This window comes from Bufo bufo, chromosome 1 (assembly GCF_905171765.1).
Source record: "Bufo bufo chromosome 1, aBufBuf1.1, whole genome shotgun sequence".
Taxonomy (NCBI): domain Eukaryota; kingdom Metazoa; phylum Chordata; class Amphibia; order Anura; family Bufonidae; genus Bufo; species Bufo bufo.
The window spans coordinates 445272918-445294131 of record NC_053389.1 but is presented as its reverse complement, the minus strand read 5'-3'; the positions used below and the strand labels follow the sequence as shown (position 1 = coordinate 445294131).

General features: G+C 43.2%; 1 protein-coding gene across 2 annotated transcripts in view; it reads left to right on the top strand.

The window, feature by feature from the left end:
- APPL2 (adaptor protein, phosphotyrosine interacting with PH domain and leucine zipper 2) overlaps window positions 1-21214 on the top strand; it is a 108732-nt gene that overhangs the window by 74938 nt on the left and 12580 nt on the right. For both annotated transcript variants that reach the window (XM_040408095.1, XM_040408086.1), the window contains exons 12-19: window positions 1310-1352; window positions 2389-2445; window positions 2537-2625; window positions 2735-2890; window positions 2973-3028; window positions 3129-3303; window positions 4279-4315; window positions 6753-6893. In XM_040408095.1, the coding sequence (XP_040264029.1) occupies window positions 1310-1352; window positions 2389-2445; window positions 2537-2625; window positions 2735-2890; window positions 2973-3028; window positions 3129-3303; window positions 4279-4315; window positions 6753-6893 (754 nt within the window). The remainder of the gene's footprint in view (window positions 1-1309; window positions 1353-2388; window positions 2446-2536; window positions 2626-2734; window positions 2891-2972; window positions 3029-3128; window positions 3304-4278; window positions 4316-6752; window positions 6894-21214) is intronic.

The following is a 21214-nucleotide window of genomic DNA, read 5'->3' as shown; positions in this document are numbered from 1 at the left end:
CAAGTAGGCAGAATGGTATTTTAATTTATTGCTATGTGAAAGAATGTGATTTTGAACTCTGGGAAAGGCCCCCAGCTCTAACTTATTTGGATAATCTCCCATTTGAAAAAATATATAAAACATCAATAGGTACATTTTAAAGGGACACTTTAAGGGACATCAGTTGTTGAATCCCATTTTATCAAACTATATGTGAATATATATATATATATATATTTTTTTTTAACAAAAATAGGTGAATAGTTTTCTGGATATACTGTTTTCAGGTCACTTCATGTATTCTACTTCTTGCCCCGGCTCTTTGTTTGGACATTTAGCACGGTAAACTACCTCGCATGACATCCTTGGTCAGACCATCCCTGCTGCCAGAGGCAGCTCCCCTGTAGTGACTCAATTAGAGAATCACACATTAAATAATTGGTACATTGATCTTCTGTGGGCATCTTTATGTACTCCACTGTCTTAATCTTATCCCAATTCTACACCTACTATTATCATGAGGATTACCCTTCAGATAACATCTTCCCCTCACAGCGCAGTAAACTGACAATGGATTACCTATCAATATAGGAGGTGTTCTCATTTGTGCTGAGGACAGTGTTTTGGATTTAATTTTTAATGGTATAGTACTGCTGAAATGAAAAAGAAAAGCTTAAAAAATATCCCTTTCTGTTAGAAGTGCCCCTTTTAAGTCAGCTTGATGTAATATCAAAGAAGGGAAGACTTTGTCAGTTTATTAGGGTACTTTCACACTTGTGTTTTTCTTTTCCGGCGCTGAGTTCCGTCCTAGGGGCTCTATACCGGAAAAGAACTGATCAGTTTTATCCCTATGCATTCTGAATGGAGAGCAATCCGTGCAGGATGCATCAGGATGTCTTCAGTTCAGTCTTTTTGACTGATCAGGACAGAGATAATACCGCAGCATGCTACGGTTTTATCTCCGGCAAAAAAAACTGAACACTTGCCTTAATGCCGGATCCAGCATTTTTTTCCATAGGAATGTGTTAGTGCCGGCATTCAAAATACCGCAATGCCGCAGACCGGTAAAAATGTGAAAAAAAAATGTAACGGATCCATTTCTCCGGATGACAAACTGAGAGACGGATCCGTTCTTGCAATGCATTTGTAAGACGGATCCGCATCCGGATTAGTCTACAGATGCTTTCCGTTTGCATGCAGATTGCCGGATCCGGCAGGCAGTTCCGGCGATGGAAGTGTGAAAGTACCCACATAATTCACTCTTTTTTCTATTTTCTTGTTTTTATTTTTGAACTGTCAAATAATATTTTTCCTTTGCTGCATTCTCCAGGAGTCTCATTCTCCAAGCAGAAGGAAAACGGGAATATGAAGAGGTAATCATTGTCTACACTTATATACAGTTCCTTTAATATTGTTATGTTTTGAATCAAAGGTCAGGGCGAGCACTCAACACCTGGACCAAAGAAGTGATGAAATTTAAAAATTTGTTAAATCACAATGTAGCGTGAAACACGTGTTACATTGTGATTTAATACATTTTTAAATTTCATCACTTCTTTGGTCCAGGTGTTGAGTGCTCGCCCTGACCTTTGATTCAAACCATATTTACTACTAGAGGAGGGGTGATCCTCTACATTGGGCTAGACGCACCTTATCCAGAACCCCGCCTGAGGTGAGCCACCATCTTTTGAGTTTGTAATATTGTTATGTGCCTAAAAATGATTTATTAGGGAGCAACTTGAGGCTTCCTAATGGAATATTATGATGACTCAAAGGTTGGGGCTACACACAGATTTTCTGTACTTTGGTGAACAAGTAGTAATAAAAGTATGTGTTAATATCTGCAAGTTTAGGATATATGGTGTGGTGTATGTGTTTTATTATCTGGTGTTATATATTATATAAATAAGGTGTTATTACTCAGGGGCCTAGAGTATATGATGGGGTAATATTTTATTCTCTGATGGTCTATGGTAAAATAGGGTTAATAAGGGTTAATCAACACCCGAGGCTCCAGCCGTGTGACCTATATGTGCACATTACTTTCAGGTTCCCTTCCTGCCATGCACTGATCGTACAGAGGGAAAGAGGACTGTACAGCTGTGAGCACATCTAATATATCGTCTCCTGTTGTGGTCACGCAGATCAGTGCCAACACACCACACAGAGCTCTCAGTGATTTGGCTTATTGGGCATATGCCATATGAGCATTGTGCCCAATCATTAAGGAAACAAATGTTGGGGGCTGTCTAGAGCCTTTAGGCATCATTGACTACAAACTACACACACCATTTTTTTCTAGCTTACAATCCAAAAACTACAGTATATGAAAAAAGACAAACGGTGGAAAAAAGAAGTTGCATCCATGTTGTAGCATGGGATAAAATTCTCTTCCTTTTCCATTTTCAGTGGATTTCTGCAATCAACAATATTTCAAGGCAAATCTACCTTTCTGAGAATCCTGAGGTACTTTTCATGAATGAGTTTTATTTCCAAATAGTTAGTGATTTTTTATTTTTTTTGTGTGAAATAAAACAGATATTTTTCCCCCCAATAGGCTGTAGCCATAAGACTTAATCAGACAGCTCAGCAGGCTGTAACTCCTATCACCAGTTTTGACAGAAAACTCGAAAACGTTCCACAAAGGTACTTCATATTTTATCAAATATAATACTTATGTTGGATTTAGATCAAAACCTTATGATGTTATGTTTTTGTCAAATTAAATTCGTATTTATGAATTTAACCTGAACAGCGAAAGCGTCATGCGGACTGTATCCCCCAATGAATCATTGTCTGAGCAAGCCACCAGGGAACCAGAGCTTGAACAGTTAATAGCTCCTGGAACCCCCATACAGTTTGACATTGTCCTACCGGCCACTGAATTCCAGGACCAAAATAGAGGCAGCCGGTATGTTCTACCGATGTTTTGATACTATTATCACTAGTTGTGAACTGAATTTATAAGCCTTTGATTAATATTGTTATTTTAGACGTACGAATCCATTTGGGGAATCTGACGATAAACTTGACAATTCTACAGATGAAGGTAGCAATTTGAAACTCACTATGAATTAATATTTTGTCTTTATGGAGCTATTGTTCAGAATGTTGTTTATTTCTTTCATATCGTATTTTGTGTATTTCAGGTTTACTTTTGCAGCAGGTGTTTGTAGTTCGCTTTTTAGGCTCAATGGCAGTAAAAACGGACCGTACCAACCAGGTTATCTTTGAAGCAATGAGACAGGTCTTGGCTGCGCGAGCCATTCATAATATATTTCGAATGACAGAATCCCACTTGATGGTAACCAGCAAAAGCATAAGGTACATTTTACAACTTTTCTGAACATTGAAATCTACATAAACACAAAAGTGCCACTCTTTCTAGGCAGCACAAGATTAGATATCGCCAGTGCCCCAGGGTCTTCAGTATATTTCATGGCAAGAATAGAGCAGCTGGCAGAGCACTATTCTTCCCAGAAAAATTACCAGAACCCTAATGGAAACCTGAAATACTTTATTATAAGTTTTTTGGGCCTGTCAGGATTTGTCGTATGTATCAAGAACCCAGCAGGCTGTTCCAGCAGTGGAGTCTGCCAGATTCTACAGTTTACCACCAGATCTCCATTGACTATAATGGGGTGTGGCAGTGATACGGTTGCTTTATGATATAAGTGCCAGACAAAAACTGTTGTATTAGGCTTCAGCAAATCGGCCTCTGGATCATAGATCTGAAGTCGATTCAGTCAAATACTTCAATTGTGATGCTGTTTCCATACAGCATCAAAATGTATTGGCTCCGTGGAGCCGAAGTGGGCTTTGGTACCACCCAGTACCAAAGCCTACTTCGGATTGCTATTTTAAATAATTATTAAATTCGCAGATATGAATACAGTAGTAATTCGCTTAAGTCTCGCGTGACTTTGGGCGACATGAACTTTGGCTCCACAGAGCCAATACATTTTAATGCTGTACAGAAACAGCATTAAAATCGAAGTATTTTACCGAATCAATTTCAGATCTATGATCCCAAGGTCAATTCGCTCAAGCCTACATGTCATGCAAATGATATTGTCCAGCCGGCATTTCTGCTGGATCATACATGCCGCAGAAGCGAACGTACCCTAATACAGTTTCCGTAGCCCAAATTCTTTTCTGACTTGTTTTCCTGCACTTGCAAGGCTTTTATGCAATGTGCTGTAAATTTTAAGCTGTATCTTATCAATACTTTGCTCAAAATCTGTGTTCTTTTATGTGTTCTGTAATTGTTAATAGAATTATGCTTATTTTACATTTCAGATTTATAGATCCACAAACACAAGTTATAAGGATAAGTGTAAGTACATTTTTCTCTTTTCAGGGAATGGGAATGTGATGCTTTCATGCCAGCACAATAGAATACATTTTTATTTCAATTTTTTACATTTTTATTTAGATCCTATTATAGTCAGTGTGGTGTATCCGGTGGCATTCATTTCTGTCATTTGATGGAAATACTGCATTATTTCTATTGTTCTGATATACTAATAGTCAAAGAAAACGAGCCTGCGCTGACATAAAACAAATCCAAAGAATATACGAAACACAACCGGTACTTGCCGTTGGTGATATGGTCTGAATCCTGTTCCGATTGATTTCAGTTTCAATTTTGCAAAGAGAAATAGCAGATAGTGCGATCTTCAGCTTCTTATTTCCCAAGCGCGCATCTCTGGCCGGTAGCTCGCGCGCGCAAGGAGAAGCCGCACTGCTATTCACAGGAGAACGGGCCTTCAGTGTGACGTCACACGCTTGTACCTACGGATGCCTCCTGAGTCCACACTTCCAACGCGTTTCGGAATACTCGGATTCCTTCATCAGGCATAAGTGTGATTCTTACTGCTTGAGGTTTTATAGGTGTCTGTCTCCATAGTAACCAGCCCTTTGGAATAGGAAACTAATATCATTCTGACATAAACCTCCCATGATCGCTTTCCATCTCTCCTCTTATCTCCACCACCTACATCAATTTATGCTGTCCCTCACTATATAACATGTTTTATTATAAGGTCAAGAAGTAGGAGTATAATTATAATTGCACAAACCTTTTTATTGAATATCTTACTATCATATATCTACCACAATATTCTTCCTTATTATATATATATGTATTATTACCTCTCCTTCTCTTATACTAATATATATTCACTAAAAAGCAAATAGTTCTATCTCCTGGTTCAGTCACGTAGGTGCGAGACTGTTCAAATTGTAAATCCATTCACTCTCCTTTCTAGACATGAGTTTGATATAATCCCCCCCCCCCCTCTTGTATCTGGTTTTATTTGTTCAATACCCCCAAAAGTAGAACCCCCCACCTAAATGCGCGCTTGGGAAGGAGGAAGCTGAAGATCACGCAATTTCCTAAATAACAATGTGTTTGACGTTTTTTCTTGAAGAGCTACAGGTTTAATATTTAAAATAACCGATCACTTGTCATTTTAATTATTTACAGCCATCTTCAGTTTTACCCATTTTGTTTAAATAGTGTTTACAGAGGTATGTTTATTTCCAATACAATAAATTGAACAGGTGTAGCCATTCTGACTGACTTGGCTGTTTAGTCTGAGAAATCCACTCTTCTCTATAAATGCATACAGGCACATTAAAGGGAAAAATGAGCTTTTATTTGAATAAAAAGTATTTTCAGCACTCTTGGCACTTTGTTTATCCAAATCACCTTGCTGCTGAATCGTACAGTCCTAAACATTAACCCAACTTTACCTAGCAGGTGCTGCTCATACATAGAAGTGGTGACAGGTGTTCTTTAAAGCAGACCTTTCTGCTCTCCTCCTTATACTGACATGTCTGTTTTAGTAAATAATTGTATTTCATCCATAATTCTGGAGCATCCCTTGTTAAAACTCTGTGTTATGTGGGTCCTCTGTTATTCTTCCTAGAAATTAATAAATACATTTGCAACTAGGCAATACTAATCCACCTTGTCAATGGTGTGTCCCCTTACACAGTCTGGCATTGGTACAGTGTGTGACTGTGTAAGAACACTGCTAACACACCGTTTTTAGTCATACATTTCTAGGGAGAATAACAGGGAAATGAAACAACATACAGTTATAAAAAAAAAAAAGATGTTCCAGAATTATTTCATGGGGAATACAATATTTTACTAAAACAGAGATGTTAGGAAAGGTGACAGGTCTTCTTCCTTAAGGGGTTGTCTCACCTGCAACTTGGTAGCATATCGCTAGTATATGCCACCAATGGCAGATAGGTGCGGGTCCCACATCTGGGACCCGCGCCTATCTCTAGAACAAAGCTCCCAAAGAGAACAAGACTGTACTGCACATTTCTAAGGGAGTGCCGAAAATAGGCGAGCAGCGGCTCGGCTATTTCCAGCACTGCCATAGAAGTGAATGGAGCGGTCATCGCACTTGCACGGTGCGCCCTCCATTCATTTCTATGGAACTTCTGAAAACAGCCGACTGCACCGCTTGGCTATTTTTGCGCTCTCATAGTAATTAAGGGATGGCGGCCTCACATGCGTGATGCTCTATCCCGAACTTTGGGTGCTCTGTTCTAGAGGGGTGCTCCATTCTAGATCTTACAGGTGGAACCCACACCCATCTGCCATTGGTGGCATATACTAGCGATATGCCACCAATGTTCTAGGTGAGACAGCCCCTTTATATATTACCATAAAATCCATTCCTGCTAGTCATGGATTATAATTGACTATGGAAATTTTGATATTCATATGACTTTATTTTTTGTTTCACCAGTTTGGTCTTGAAAACATAACACAATTTGCTGCCCATCTAGAGAACAAGCGTTTAGTAGGATTTGTTGTTTGCACTCCTGAAGCATCTGGAGACCAATCCTTGAGTGCCTATGTCCTGGAAAGTAACACGGAGGGTGAAAAGGTCTGTGCATACATTATATTTCCAACATCATAAATGTTATATTAAGTTCTGTTTTACAGCAGTAACACTTTTCTGCCTATCTACTGTATGATGATCCCAACTGCAAAGTGAATTATCATGACACAGGTAAATTGTAAATATACCATATTTTGTGGACTAAAGATGCACTTGCTAAAAATCTTGCTAGAAAACAATAAAGGAGAAAAAAGCTTTGATTAAACTGCAGCTGAAGGACCTTTGATGTCAAGAGTAGGAAGGGCCAAACCAAGAAGACAGTATAAGGCTTGTAAGGGCCAGTTCAGAGTTTTTTGGCTTTGATTTTGGCATGTTTCTGCCTTAAAATCAGCTCCAAAAGTGCCTCAGAACAGCCTCTCGTTCATTTTAGTGGGAAGCAACACTAGCTTTTTTTTCCATGTGGAAAAAAGAAGCAGCATGCCCTATCTTGAGGCAGAGTCCATGCTAAATATCCAACTGAAATGAATGGAAAATATCAAAAATCCGCCCCGTACTTGTCCAGGTGTTTTTTATTTTTTTGTACTTAAGCCACCAACCACAAGCTGAAAATGCAGTTTTATATTAAACACCCATTGGTTAAAAAAAAAAAGTGTCAAAAACTGCGAAAAAAATGCTGAAAAAAAACACTTGCTGATTCTGCGTTTTGCATATTGCAGAGATGTGTGTGTATAATGTGTGTAATGCAGAGCAGTGTGTGTGGTTGTATATTGCCATGACAATACATTTTTGTCTGTATGCTAAACAGCCGCAGAGATATCTGTGTTTTTATACATATGCAGTTAGCTAATTGGAGCACCAGGGGGTGGGACTGAATCCTTTGAGCACTGCCTTGTAACACCCCTTGTGCTCTGTGCATATTATATGTACATGCTAGGACACAGCTCTGCCGTCAGCATGCTGATGCCTAACCCTGTCAATCAATGGGAGGGGGAGTGTGCAGGGCACACGGGGTGTTACAAAGCAGTGCTTAAAGGATTCAGCCCCATCCCTTGGTAATCCAACTTGTTCATTTGCTAATGAATAGAAACACAGATATCTCTGCAGCTGTTTGGCATACAGACAAAATAAAGGTATTGTTTTAATCAACATGATGATACCTATCAGGCAGTATTGTTTAATAGGGTTGATCATTTTAACAGAGCCGCTTTAAAAATTGATGTCCTCAGGATAGGTCATCAATATCAGATTGGTGAGTCTGGTACCTGGCACCCCCACCGATCAGTTGTTTCGGAAAGCTGTCGACACTGGAAACTGTACATAGTGGACGGAAGGCTCCAGTCACTGTGTAGTTTGCGGAACTAGCATACTGCAGCTTTGCTGCCATTTTCTTGAATGGGAGCTGAGCTGCAGCTACTACGCAGCGTTCAGAACCTTGTGCAACAGCGGCTGCCCGAAACAGTAGGTCTTTGGGGTTCGGGGTCTTGGACTCCTATGGAATTGATATTGATGACTTATCCTAAAGATAGACCATTAATATATAAGTATCGGAAAAAAAAAACCTTTAAAGGCTATGGACATCCTTGTGAGCAGTCTTTTTTTTAAATTATTGCATTCTACTTATGTTGGGCTAAAGATAAAATATTCAGCCACTGTTTTGATATAAATGTTTGTTTGAATTTAGTTTACATGAGTGTTTATGAGCTGTTAGGAAAGTAAAGATAAGGGCTACAGATAGATATATCAGATTTCTGATAAATTAAATGAGAAGGAGAAGCAACAGTTTGCAGATTCAGTGAAACTGAAAGCTATAGGGGAAAGACTTAGGCCCCTTTCACACGGGCGAGTATTCCGCGTGGGTGCAATGCGTGAGGTGAACACATAGCACCCGCACTGAATCCTGACCCATTCATTTCTATGGGGCTGTGCACACGAGCGGTGATTTTCACGCATCACTTGTGCGTTGCGTGAAAATCGCAGCATGCTCCTCTTTGTGCGTTTTTCACGTAACACAGGCCCCATACAAATGAATTGGGTTGCGTGAAAATCGCAAGCATCCGCAAGCAAGTGCGGATGCGGTGCGATTTTCATGCACGGTTGCTAGGTGACGATCGGGATGGGGACCCGATCATTATTATTTCCCCTTATAACATGGTTATAAGGGAAAATAATAGCATTCTGAATACAGAATGCATAGTACAATAGGGCTGGAGGGGTTAAAAAAAAAAAAATTCAACTCTCCTTAATCCATTTGTTCACGCAGCCGGCATCTCTTCTGTCTTCATCTGTGCTGTGAGAAATAGGACCTTTGACATCACTGCGTTCATCACATGGTCCATCACGTGATCCATCACCATGGTGATGAATCATGTGATGAGCGTAGTGACTTCATCAAAGGTCCTATTGCTCACAGCACAGATGAAGACAGAAGAGATGCCGGCTGCGTGAACAAATGGATTAAGGTGAGTTTAATTATATATATATATTTTTTTTTTTTAACCCTCCAGCCTTATTGTACTATGCATTCTGTATTCAGAATGCTATTATTTTCCCTTATAACCATGTTATAAGGGAAAATAATACAATCTACAGAACACCGATCCCAAGCCTGAACTTCTGTGCAGAAGTTCGGGTTTGGGTACCAAACATGCGCGATATTTCTCACACGAGTGCAAAACGCATTACAATGTTTTGCACTCGCGCAGAAAAATTGCGCATTTTCCCGCAACGCACCCGCCGCTTATCCGGGCCAAAAATATGACGCCCGTGTGAAAGAGGCCTTAATGTTTTTTTTTTAAGAAAGACCAATTGAAAAACTGATTTTTAGGCCAAAATACGTAGATTGCAATAATAAAAATGACCTCCAATGGTGTCTGTAGCCTTTAATATGGATAAGGAATTTTTTTATAGATTTTCATAACACAGATTGGTTCACAAGCACCCTAGTTTGCGGTTTTGGAGGTGTCACTGTGTAGATTTAGATCTTAAAGGGGTTGTCTGTGAATAAACAACATTTCAGTGATGCCTGTAGCCTGCTTCCACCATGAAAAAAATTATACTTACCTGCTCCCCACTCATCCGATCCTGCACACTGGTTGTCGCATGTCCATCTTCCACATGGCATTTTTTTACTTCCTCCCTGGCATGGATATGGTGGCCTGCTCCGCTGCAGCCAACCACTTTCTTCCGCAGTGACATTTCTCTGGTGGGTATATGACTGCTGAAGCCAGTCATTAGCTTCAGCAGAGCCGGTGACCATACTGATGCCAGGTAGAAAGTAAGCAAGCCGCAGACCAGAAGATGGACACATGGGAGCCTGAGCACAGGACTGGAGGGGCAGGGAGCAGGTAACTATGATTCTTTCCATAGTGGAGGCAGGCATCACTGCAAAGTATTTATTCCCAGAAAACTCCTTTAAAAAAGGAATACGTATTTAGGTTTTTATGTTCCTATAAGTCCCACCTACAATGTATTTGCAAAGTCTTCAGACCCTTTCACTTTTTTCATATTTTATGTTGCAGTCTTTTGCTTAAAAAAAAAAAAAAAAAAAAGTTTTCGCCATTAATCTGCACTCCATACCCCATAATGAGAAAGTAAATTTAAAAAAAAAAAAATTTATTAAAAAGGAAAAAAGAACACCCCTGCCTATATAAGCTCTCACAGCTGAAAATGCATTTCAGAGCAAAAACCAATCCATAAGGAGGAAAGAACTGCCTGTAGAGCTCGGAGACAGGATTGTGTGGAAGCACAGATATAGAGAAGGGTACAAAATATTTTTACTGCACTGGAAGTTCCCAAGAGCACAGTGGCCTCCAGAATTCTTAAATGGAAGAAATTTACAACAACCAGGACTCTTCCTAGAGCTGGCCACTCCAGTAAACGAAGTGTTTGGGCGAGAAGGACCTCGGTAAGAGGAGTAACCAAGAACCCAATGGTCACTGTGGCTGAGCTCCAAAGATCATTTGTGCAGATGGGAGAAACTTCCTGAAGGTCAACCATCACTGTAGCATTCCATCAATCTGGGCTTTATGGCAGAGTGGCCAGAAAGAAGCTTCTCCTCAAGTTAAAGACAACCTGAAGTTGCAAAAAAATAAATAAAGCACTCAGACTATGAGAAACAAGATTCTCTATTCAGATGAAACCAAGGTTGAACTTTTTAGCCTCAATTCTAGGTGTCAATCACCTGCCTAATACAATCCCTGCAGTGAAGCATGGTTGTCGCAGCATCATGCTGTGGGGTTGTTTTTCAGTGGCTGGACAGGGAGACTGGTAAGGCTTAAAGGGAACCTGTCACCTCTACTATGCTACCCTCACGGAGCGTTTGTAAATGTTCATTGTGTTACCCTAAACATATAAATTACACTTTTTATTTCATTTGCAGACTAATTCAATAAGTATTATGCATTTTTGTACTTCCCGCCTTTTATGCAAATTAACATAAGTGAGTCATATCTTACTTGTGTGACCAGAGGTTAATTTGAATATGTATCAAATCGTTTTTTTTACACAATAAAAGCACACAGAGCTATGGGGACTGGGTATTGCAGATGTGCTAGCGGCCATCCAGCAACCCATGTCCTCAGCTCCATACCCAAAATCCAGGTGATAGGTTCCCTTTAAGGGAGAGCTGAATGGAGTACAGAGGTATTCTTAATGAAAACCTGATCGAGACTGGGCCGAAGGCTCACCTTCTAACCAGACAATGACCCTAAGCACACAGCCAAGACAACACAAGAGTGGCTTACGGACAACTCTGTGAATGTCCTTGAGTGTCCCAGCCAGAGCCCTGACTTGAACCCAATCTAATATCTCTGGAGAGAGCTAAAAGTGGTTTTTCACCGACTGTCCCCATCAGCCTTACAGAACTTGAAAGGATCTGCAGAGAAGAATGTCTGAAAGTCCCAAAATCCAGGTGTGCAAACCTTGTGGCATCATACCCAAGAAGACTGGAGGCTGTAATCACTGCCTAAGGTCCTTCAGCTAAGTACTGAGTAAATGAATACTTAAAATGCAATATTTTAGTTTTTCCTTTTCAATAAATTAGCAAATATTCTTAACATTCAGTTTTCACTTTGTCATTATGGGGTATTGAGTACAGAATGATGGGGAAAAAATTGAATTTTTATTTTGGCACAATTATTGCAGCTTAACAAAATATAAAAAAAAGTGAAAGGGTCTGAAGACTTTCCAAATGCCTTGTATGGGTGAATATATGAGGTCAGCACTTGGAGACAGAATTTTGAGTGTATATCAGAAAATGCAAGCTCTACAAATACTGTGTTAGGGCTCTTTCACACTTGCGTTGTCCGGATCCGGCGTGTACTCCACTTGCTGGAATTACACGCCGGATCCGGAAAAACGCAAGTGTACTGAAAGCATTTGAAGACGGAACTGTCTTCCAAATGCGTTCAGTGTTACTATGGCACCCAGGACGCTATTAAAGTCCTGGTTGCCATAGTAGGAGCGGGGAGCGGGGGAGCGGTATACTTACAGTCCGTGCGGCTCCCGGGGCGCTCCAGAATGACGTCAGAGCGCCCCATGCGCATGGATGACGTGATCCATGTGATCACATGATCCATGCGCTTGGAGCGCCCTGACGTCACTCTGGAGCGCCCGGGGAGCCGCACGGACGGTAGGTATACTGCTCCCCCGCTCCCCGCTACACTTTACCATGGCTGTCAGGACTTTAGCGTCTTGGCAGCCATGGTAACCATTCAGAAAAAGCTAAATGTCGGCTCCGGCAATGCGCCGAAACGACGTTTAGCTTAAGGCCGGATCCGGATCAATGCCTTTCAATGGGCATTAATTCCGGATCCGGCCTTGCGGCAAGTGTTCCGGATTTTTGGCCGGAGCAAAAAGCGCAGCATGCTGCGGTATTTTCTCCGGCCAAAAAACGTTCCGTTCCGGAACTGAAGACATCCTGATGCATCCTGAACGGATTTCTCTCCATTCAGAATGCATTAGGATAATCCTGATCAGGATTCTTCCGGCATAGAGCCCCGACGACGGAACTCTATGCGGGAAGACAAGAACGCAAGTGTGAAAGAGCCCTTAGTTTAATTTATCTAAACCTATAGGACACCTGTAAGAGAAGACAAGCATGGCTGGCCTGGCAGAGCTGCTTTGAATAGTAGTATGGTTATTATGTTTCTTATGTCATTTGATTAATATTTGAATGTATCATATTTAAGGATCTAGTATTATGGGCTCTGATATAATGTTCAGGAGTATTTGGTTGTCTAGCTCACCTCCCCATAAGCATGCATACTCTTTTCAGGATGAGTAGTATAGAAAACAAATGCGGAGTGCAACTTATGTATCGATACAATACCATAGCAAGCAGAACAAAGGGATATATGAAAGATGTGCACACCCAAGATATAGGCAATATATGAAAAACTTTATTATACTTATGCAAGAAAAGACAACACACACTTTAAAAAACATTTAAGAACCCGGAGGTAAAAACTTAAGTCACAAAAATGATGTATTCATATATTAATGCTCTTCACATGATCCCCTTATCTTTCAGCATGTTCAATTCAGTGGTAGTGGTAGAGAATCCCCTGACAGGATCAGGCTTTTGGGAACCCAGTGTCTGACTGTATGGAGGTCCTGATACACATTAGGGTCTTTGCAGATCCTGTTGATTTTTGTGGATCTGTTGTCATTGATCAAATTTGTGTACGCAGCATTAGAATTGTATTCAGTACATCTACTAAACAGGTTAATCAAACATTATCTGAATAATAGCAATATGCCGGGCACTGCATTCCAGTTTTGTTAAAGGAGTTCTTCCACAAATGACATCTATCCACACTATTGGTAAAGATTGTGCGATTGCTAGGGGCACCAGCCCTAGGGCCCCCACCAGTCACTAAAACAGATATGCTGAGTGACCCTTCCTCTTCATTGCAGGGAGGGAGAATTTTAGTGTAAAGCATTCATTTGGCCACTCCGTTCATAGTATAGTACAGTATACTGGAATGGCTGAGATATACAGCACTCAGCTGTTTCCATCAGATGATAAATGTTATTTCTGGGGACAAAACCTTAAAGAGGACCTGTCACCTCTTCTGACATCCCTGTTTTAGTAACTACTTGCATTCTCCATGCAATAAAATTCTGGAGCATCTTTTCATATAAGCTTGAGAGTAAAAAGGGAGAGTGAGCACTCACAACATCTGTATCATATGGAATACGTTTTACTAGGACCTGATTGGTCAGATAGGGTTAAACACTAATACATTAAACACTGGTGCATTCTTAATAAAATACAATTGACATAAAATATATAAAATTGTTGCAATATGGTACCAAATATAATTTCCACTTGCTGTGGTCGGGGTAGAAAGTTCGTGACCACACTCTGTAACACTTATAGCAAAAATGTCAGTAGCTGTGGATAGAGTGGGTAGAAGCGTCTTTAAAAGTTCCTCATGTAATGCACTTCTAAGCGGACTCCTTATGTAATAATTCCTATTAGGAGAATTCACTCCTATTAAGACAGTGAGGGCAATGTTCCAGGCTTGTAATTACCAGTTCCTACCTGGTTCCTTAGTGATATGTCCCGCTGTGTGGCGTCTCCTCGAGGCGAGCGGTGCCGGCCGTCCGAGTATCTTCCGCCGCAAGTATCAGGCGGGTGACGTCACAGTATCGCGGGATCCTGGTCAGCGGTCTACGCTGAAAACTGTGTCTGTATTAACTTTGCCAGGAAATTCATTCATGCATGGCCATGCAATCCATAGGGGGGTCCGGTGTATTCGGTGGGCGCTTTTTCTCCTCTGTTTACCAGACGCGTTTCGGGGCGTCTACACCCCTTCCTCAGTGGGACCACTGAGGAAGGGGTGTAGACGCCCCGAAACGCGTCTGGTAAACAGAGGAGAAAAAGCGCCCACCGAATACACCGGACCCCCCTATGGATTGCATGGCCATGCATGAATGAATTTCCTGGCAAAGTTAATACAGACACAGTTTTCAGCGTAGACCGCTGACCAGGATCCCGCGATACTGTGACGTCACCCGCCTGATACTTGCGGCGGAAGATACTCGGACGGCCGGCACCGCTCGCCTCGAGGAGACGCCACACAGCGGGACATATCACTAAGGAACCAGGTAGGAACTGGTAATTACAAGCCTGGAACATTGCCCTCACTGTCTTAATAGGAGTGAATTCTCCTAATAGGAATTATTACATAAGGAGTCCGCTTAGAAGTGCATTACATGAGGAACTTTTAAAGACGCTTCTACCCACTCTATCCACAGCTACTGACATTTTTGCTATAAGTGTTACAGAGTGTGGTCACGAACTTTCTACCCCGACCACAGCAAGTGGAAATTATATTTGGTACCATATTGCAACAATTTTATATATTTTATGTCAATTGTATTTTATTAAGAATGCACCAGTGTTTAATGTATTAGTGTTTAACCCTATCTGACCAATCAGGTCCTAGTAAAACGTATTCCATATGATACAGATGTTGTGAGTGCTCACTCTCCCTTTTTACTCTCAAGCTTTTACTATTATTGGGATCGGGCACCCAATTTAGAGTCAGCAGCACCCATCATAGCTATTAGGTGTGAGCCACCCACCCACATATATACACTTATCTTTTCATATAACTCTATGCTGTCTTGGTCCTCAGTTATTGCTCCTAGAAGTTTATTTATGAAACTGCAACTGGGCAATAACAGTTAGGCACTTCTAGCAGCAGTAACTGAGGAACAGAACAGCATAGAAAAGATGCTGCAGAATCAATACTGCATGAGGAATAAAATGTAATAAAACAGTCCTGTAAGGAGTGGTGACAGGTCCTCTTTAAATGAAGAATAAGAACAGGGAACTTTCAAATGGACACATAAAACTTATCCATAGAAAACTATAAATATTGTCTAGTCTGATGAATACCGCTTTGTTCTGTATCACCCTAAGGCCTCATGTACACGGCCTCGCCCGTATTGCCGCCTGCAAACAGTGGGTCTGCATTATATGGGCCCTGGTCGTGTGCACACCGCATCATGGATGCGGACCCATTCACTTGAACAGGTCCGCAATCCTGAAGGTGCAGTGCGGAATGGAGGCACGGGTTTCTCTCCGTGCCTCCGCACCACAAAAAAATGGAACTTTTTCTATTTTTTTTGCAGAAATTGTATATGCAAAAATATATATATCGTTTAATATAAAACAAAGAATAAAAAAATCAATACAATTGCAAAACAAATTATGAAGTTACAAAATATTACCCAAAATGTACCACACAGTGGTGTTAACACACCCCTATCTGATCAGCACAGTGTGACTTAGTGATTTATGATGACCAGTGTCATACTTTTAACAAACAGACTCATATACCAAGAGAAACTTAGGATCTTCTGTTTATCAAACAGGCTATAGCAATAAAACACGGATATACAGGAAAATAACTGTTATTCAGCTCGGCAATCAGACTATGGAAAATAACTTTCCAAGGGTTGTAGTCCTCTTTTCAAATAATGTCAGATCTTCCATTAACAATATGCATCTTTGCTAAGAGAATAATCAGCGCCTCGCCTAACCAGTGACGTCTCTAGCTTTCAAATTTTGGGGGGGGAACACTGGGGGCCAGGACAAAAGTAGGGGGGTGCAGCTATAACAACGATACATTTACACAAGTATGTTTAGAAATGCTGCGATACTTTACCCAATACCTAAAACCGCAACAGGGAAGAAAAGTCCTGCTGTCTGTGGTTTAAAAAACAACAACAATCACTCAGATTTCAACATGTCCTAGTTGCCTGTGGATGACACTTTTATAGGGAGGGGGATCTGTGGATGACACTGCTATGGGGGAAATCTGTGGATGACACATACCGTATATAGCATCCTATGCTATATGTGTCATCCACAGATCCACCCCATAGCAGTGTCATCCCCATTTCCCCCTCCATAACACTGTCATCCACAGATCCCCCTCCCTATAACAGTGTCATCCACAGATCCCCCTCCCTATAACAGTGTCATCCACAGATCCCCCTACCTATAACAGTGTCATCCACAGATCCCCCTCCCTATAACAGTGTCATCCACAGATCCCCCTCCTTATAACAGTGTCATCCACAGATCCCCCTCCTTATAACAGTGTCATCCACAGATCCCCCTCCTTATAACAGTGTCATCCACAGATCCCCCTCCCTATAACAGTGTCATCCACAGATCCCCCTCCCTATAACAGTGTCATCCACAGATCCCCCTCCCTATAACAGTGTTATCCACAGATCCCCCTCCCTATAACAGTGTCATCCACAGATCCCCCTCCCCGCCGCTCACAGGAGTGTACATTTGACATTTCTAAACTGTAATCCATATCCTGCAGTAACTTTAACTTTAAATCAGGATTCAGCGGCCGCTCATCTCTGCTAGTACCTTAACCTTACACCACTTGGCTAGCTTCGGTAACAGGGCCAGGCTACAGCCTACAGGCACTGCCTGTTAGTTGTTACCGAGCGAGTGCTGATTTCTGCAGGTCAGAGGATACGGATTACAGTTTAGAAGAAATGTAGACTCCTGTGAGCGGTCCAGTGGCGGATCCAGAGACTGGTCTCGGGAGGGGCACTTCCAGATTATTTTCTGTCTGCCACCACAGAACAAGGGTGCTTATAGAACAGATTCCACAGTGTAGAGGTATACTGTATATTGTGTGGCACAGTGTAGAGGTATACTGTATATTGTGTGGTACAGTGTAGAGGTATACTGTATATTGTGTGGCACAGTGTAGAGGTATACTGTATATTGTGGGGCACAGTGTAGAGGTATACTGTATATTGTGGGGCACAGTGTAGAGGTATACTGTATATTGTGGGGCACAGTGTAGAGGTATACTGTACATTGTGGGGCACAGTGTAGAGGTATACTGTATATTGTGTGGCACAGTGTAGCGGTATACTGTATATTGTGTGGCAGTGTATGGTATATGTGTATAACAAACATATTTCACATGAAAACTTACAATTACTTGGCTTGACCCTTGGGGATCTCGGAGAGCCACTTCCACACTTTGGCCGGGGGGTTGGTGGAGCTGATGTTGTGTTTATCCTAATAAGAAAGATTTCATAATAAGGATTTGGAGAAGGGGCAGAGGGATAGCAGAGCAGGGAGAGGCTGGTGCTGCTACTAGGGGGTCATACTCCATAGTACTCCTCTCCCCCTTCCCCATAGTACCCACCATAATGTGTCCCAGTATAAAATGCTACTGTACAGAGCCCCCCATATAAAATACCCCTTCTTTGTGGCCTCAATAGATGCCCCTATAGTGCCCACCAATAACGTGCCAGTAATAAGTGCCCCCAATAACGTGCCAGTAATAAGTGCCCCCAATAACGTGCCAGTAACAAGAGCCCCCAATGTGCCAGTAACGAGCCCCCCCAATGTGCCAGTAACAAGAGCCCCCCCAATGTGCCAGTAACAAGAGCCCCCCCAATGTGCCAGTAACAAGAGCCCCCCCAATGTGCCAGTAACAAGAGCCCCCCCAATGTGCCAGTAACAAGAGCCCCCCCAATGTGCCAGTAACAAGAGCCGCCCCAATGTGCCAGTAACAAGAGCCCCCTCAATGTGCCAGTAACAAGAGCCCCCCATCATGTGCCAGTAACCAGAGCCCCCCATCATGTGCCAGTAACAAGAGCCCCCCATCATGTGCCAGTAACAAGAGCCCCCCATCATGTGCCAGTAACAAGAGCCCCCTATCATGTGCCAGTAACAAGAGCCCCCCATCATGTGCCAGTAACAAGAGCCCCCCATCATGTGCCAGTAATAAGCCCCCCCCATCATGTGCCAGTAATAAGCCCCCATCATGTGCCAGTAATAAGCCCCCATCATGTGCCAGTAACAAGAGCCCCCCATCATGTGCCAGTAACAAGAGCCCCCCATCATGTGCCAGTAACAAGAGCCCCCCCCCAATGTGCCAGTAACAAGAGCCCCCCCCAATGTGCCGGTAACAAGAGCCCCCCATCATGTGCCAGTAACCAGAGCCCCCCATCATGTGCCAGTAACAAGAGCCCCCCATCATGTGCCAGTAATAAGCCCCCCATCATGTGCCAGTAATAAGCCCCCATCATGTGCCAGTAACAAGAGCCCCCCATCATGTGCCAGTAACAAGAGCCCCCCATCATGTGCCAGTAACAAGAGCCCCCCCCCAATGTGCCAGTAACAAGAGCCCCCCCCCAATGTGCCAGTAACAAGAGCCCCCCCCCCCCAATGTGCCGGTAACAAGAGCCCCCCATCATGTGCCAGTAACCAGAGCCCCCCATCATGTGCCAGTAACAAGAGCCCCCCATCATGTGCCAGTAACAAGAGCCCCCCATCATGTGCCAGTAACAAGAGCCCCCCATCATGTGCCAGTAACAAGAGCTCCCCATCATGTGCCAGTAACAAGAGCCCCCCATCATGTGCCAGTAACAAAAGCCCCCCATCATGTGCCAGTAACAAGAGCCCCCCATCATGTGCCAGTAACAAGAGCCCCCCATCATGTGCCAGTAACAAGAGCCCCCCATCATGTGCCAGTAACAAGAGCCCCCCATCATGTGCCAGTAACAAGAGCCCCCCATCATGTGCCAGTAATAAGCCCCCCCCATCATGTGCCAGTAATAAGCCCCCATCATGTGCCAGTAATAAGCCCCCATCATGTGCCAGTAACAAGAGCCCTCCATCATGTGCCAGTAACAAGAGCCCCCCATCATGTGCCAGTAACAAGAGCCCCCATCATGTGCCAGTAACAAGAGCCCCCCATCATGTGCCAGTAACAAGAGCCCCCCATCATGTGCCAGTAACAAGAGCCCCCCATCATTTGCCAGTAACAAGAGCCCCCTTCCTATGCCAGTAAAAAGAGCCCCCCATCATGTGCCAGTAACAAGAGCCCCCCATCATGTGCCAGTAACAAGAGCCCCCCATCATGTGCCAGTAACAAGAGCCCCCCATCATGTGCCAGTAACAAGAGCCCCCCATCATGTGCCAGTAATAAGCCCCCATCATGTGCCAGTAACAAGAGCCCCCCATCATGTGCCAGTAACAAGAGCCCCCCATCATGTGCCAGTAACAAGAGCCCCCCATCATGTGCCAGTAATAAGCCCCCCATCATGTGCCAGTAATAAGCCCCCCATCATGTGCCAGTAATAAGCCCCCCATCATGTGCCAGTAACAAGAGCCCCCCTTAATGTGCCAGTAATAAGCCCCCCATCATGTGCCAGTAATAAGCCCCCCATCATGTGCCAGTAATAAGCCCCCCATCATATGCCAGTAAAAAGAGCCCCCCCATCATATGCCAGTAAAAAGAGCCCCTCATCATGTGTCAGTAAAAAGAGCCCCCCATCATGTGCCAGTAACAAGAGCCCCCCATCATGTGCCAGTAATAAGCCCCCCATCATGTGCCAGTAATAAGCCCCCCATCATGTGCCAGTAATAAGCCCCCCATCATGTGCCAGTAATAAGCCCCCCATCATGTGCCAGTAACAAGAGCCCCCCATCATATGCCAGTAAAAAGAGCCCCCCCATCATATGCCAGTAAAAAGAGCCCCTCATCATGTGCCAGTAAAAAGAGCCCCCCATCATGTGCCAGTAACAAGAGCCCCCATCATGTGCCAGTAACAAGAGCCCCCCATCATTTGCCAGTAATAAGCCCCCATCATGTGCCAGTAACAAGAGCCCCCCATCATGTGCCAATAATAAGCCCCCCATCATGTGCCAGTAACAAGAGCCCCCCCATCATGTGCCAGTAATAAGCCCCCCGTCATGTGCCAGTAATAAGCCCCCCATCATGTGCCAGTAATAAGCCCCCTATCATGTGCCAGTAATAAGCCCTCATCATGTGCCAGTAATAAGCCCTCATCATGTGCCAGTAATAGGCCCCCCATCATGTGCCAGTAATAAGCCCCCCATCATGTGCCAGTAATAAGCCCCCCCAATGTGTCAGTAACAAGAGCCCCCCTAATGTGCCTGTAAAACTATTGTAAAAAAAACCACTTATACTTACCTCTATGTCAGCAATGCGATGCAGGCCTCTTCCGGCCTGTGTCCCGCGCTGTATGGCTCAGGCGGCGCGATGACGTCATCACGCCACCTGCGCCGGCCTCTGATAGGCTGCAGGCACTAGGCCGGCAGCCTATCAGAGGAAGGGGCACGCCTCTCCCTCCCCTGCCGTAGCACAGGCAGATGACTATGGAGATGAGCGTAATGGAAGCGCTCATCTCCCTGCTGTGCCCGGCTGCAGCCGCTCAGTTTGGGGGGCACAGCGTGATGTAGGGGGGGCCATGGCACAGTATGGGAACTCTTGGCTATATACCAAGAGAAATATCTTATTAATATCACGAGTAGTAAACAGAAATATACGTTACCGGGT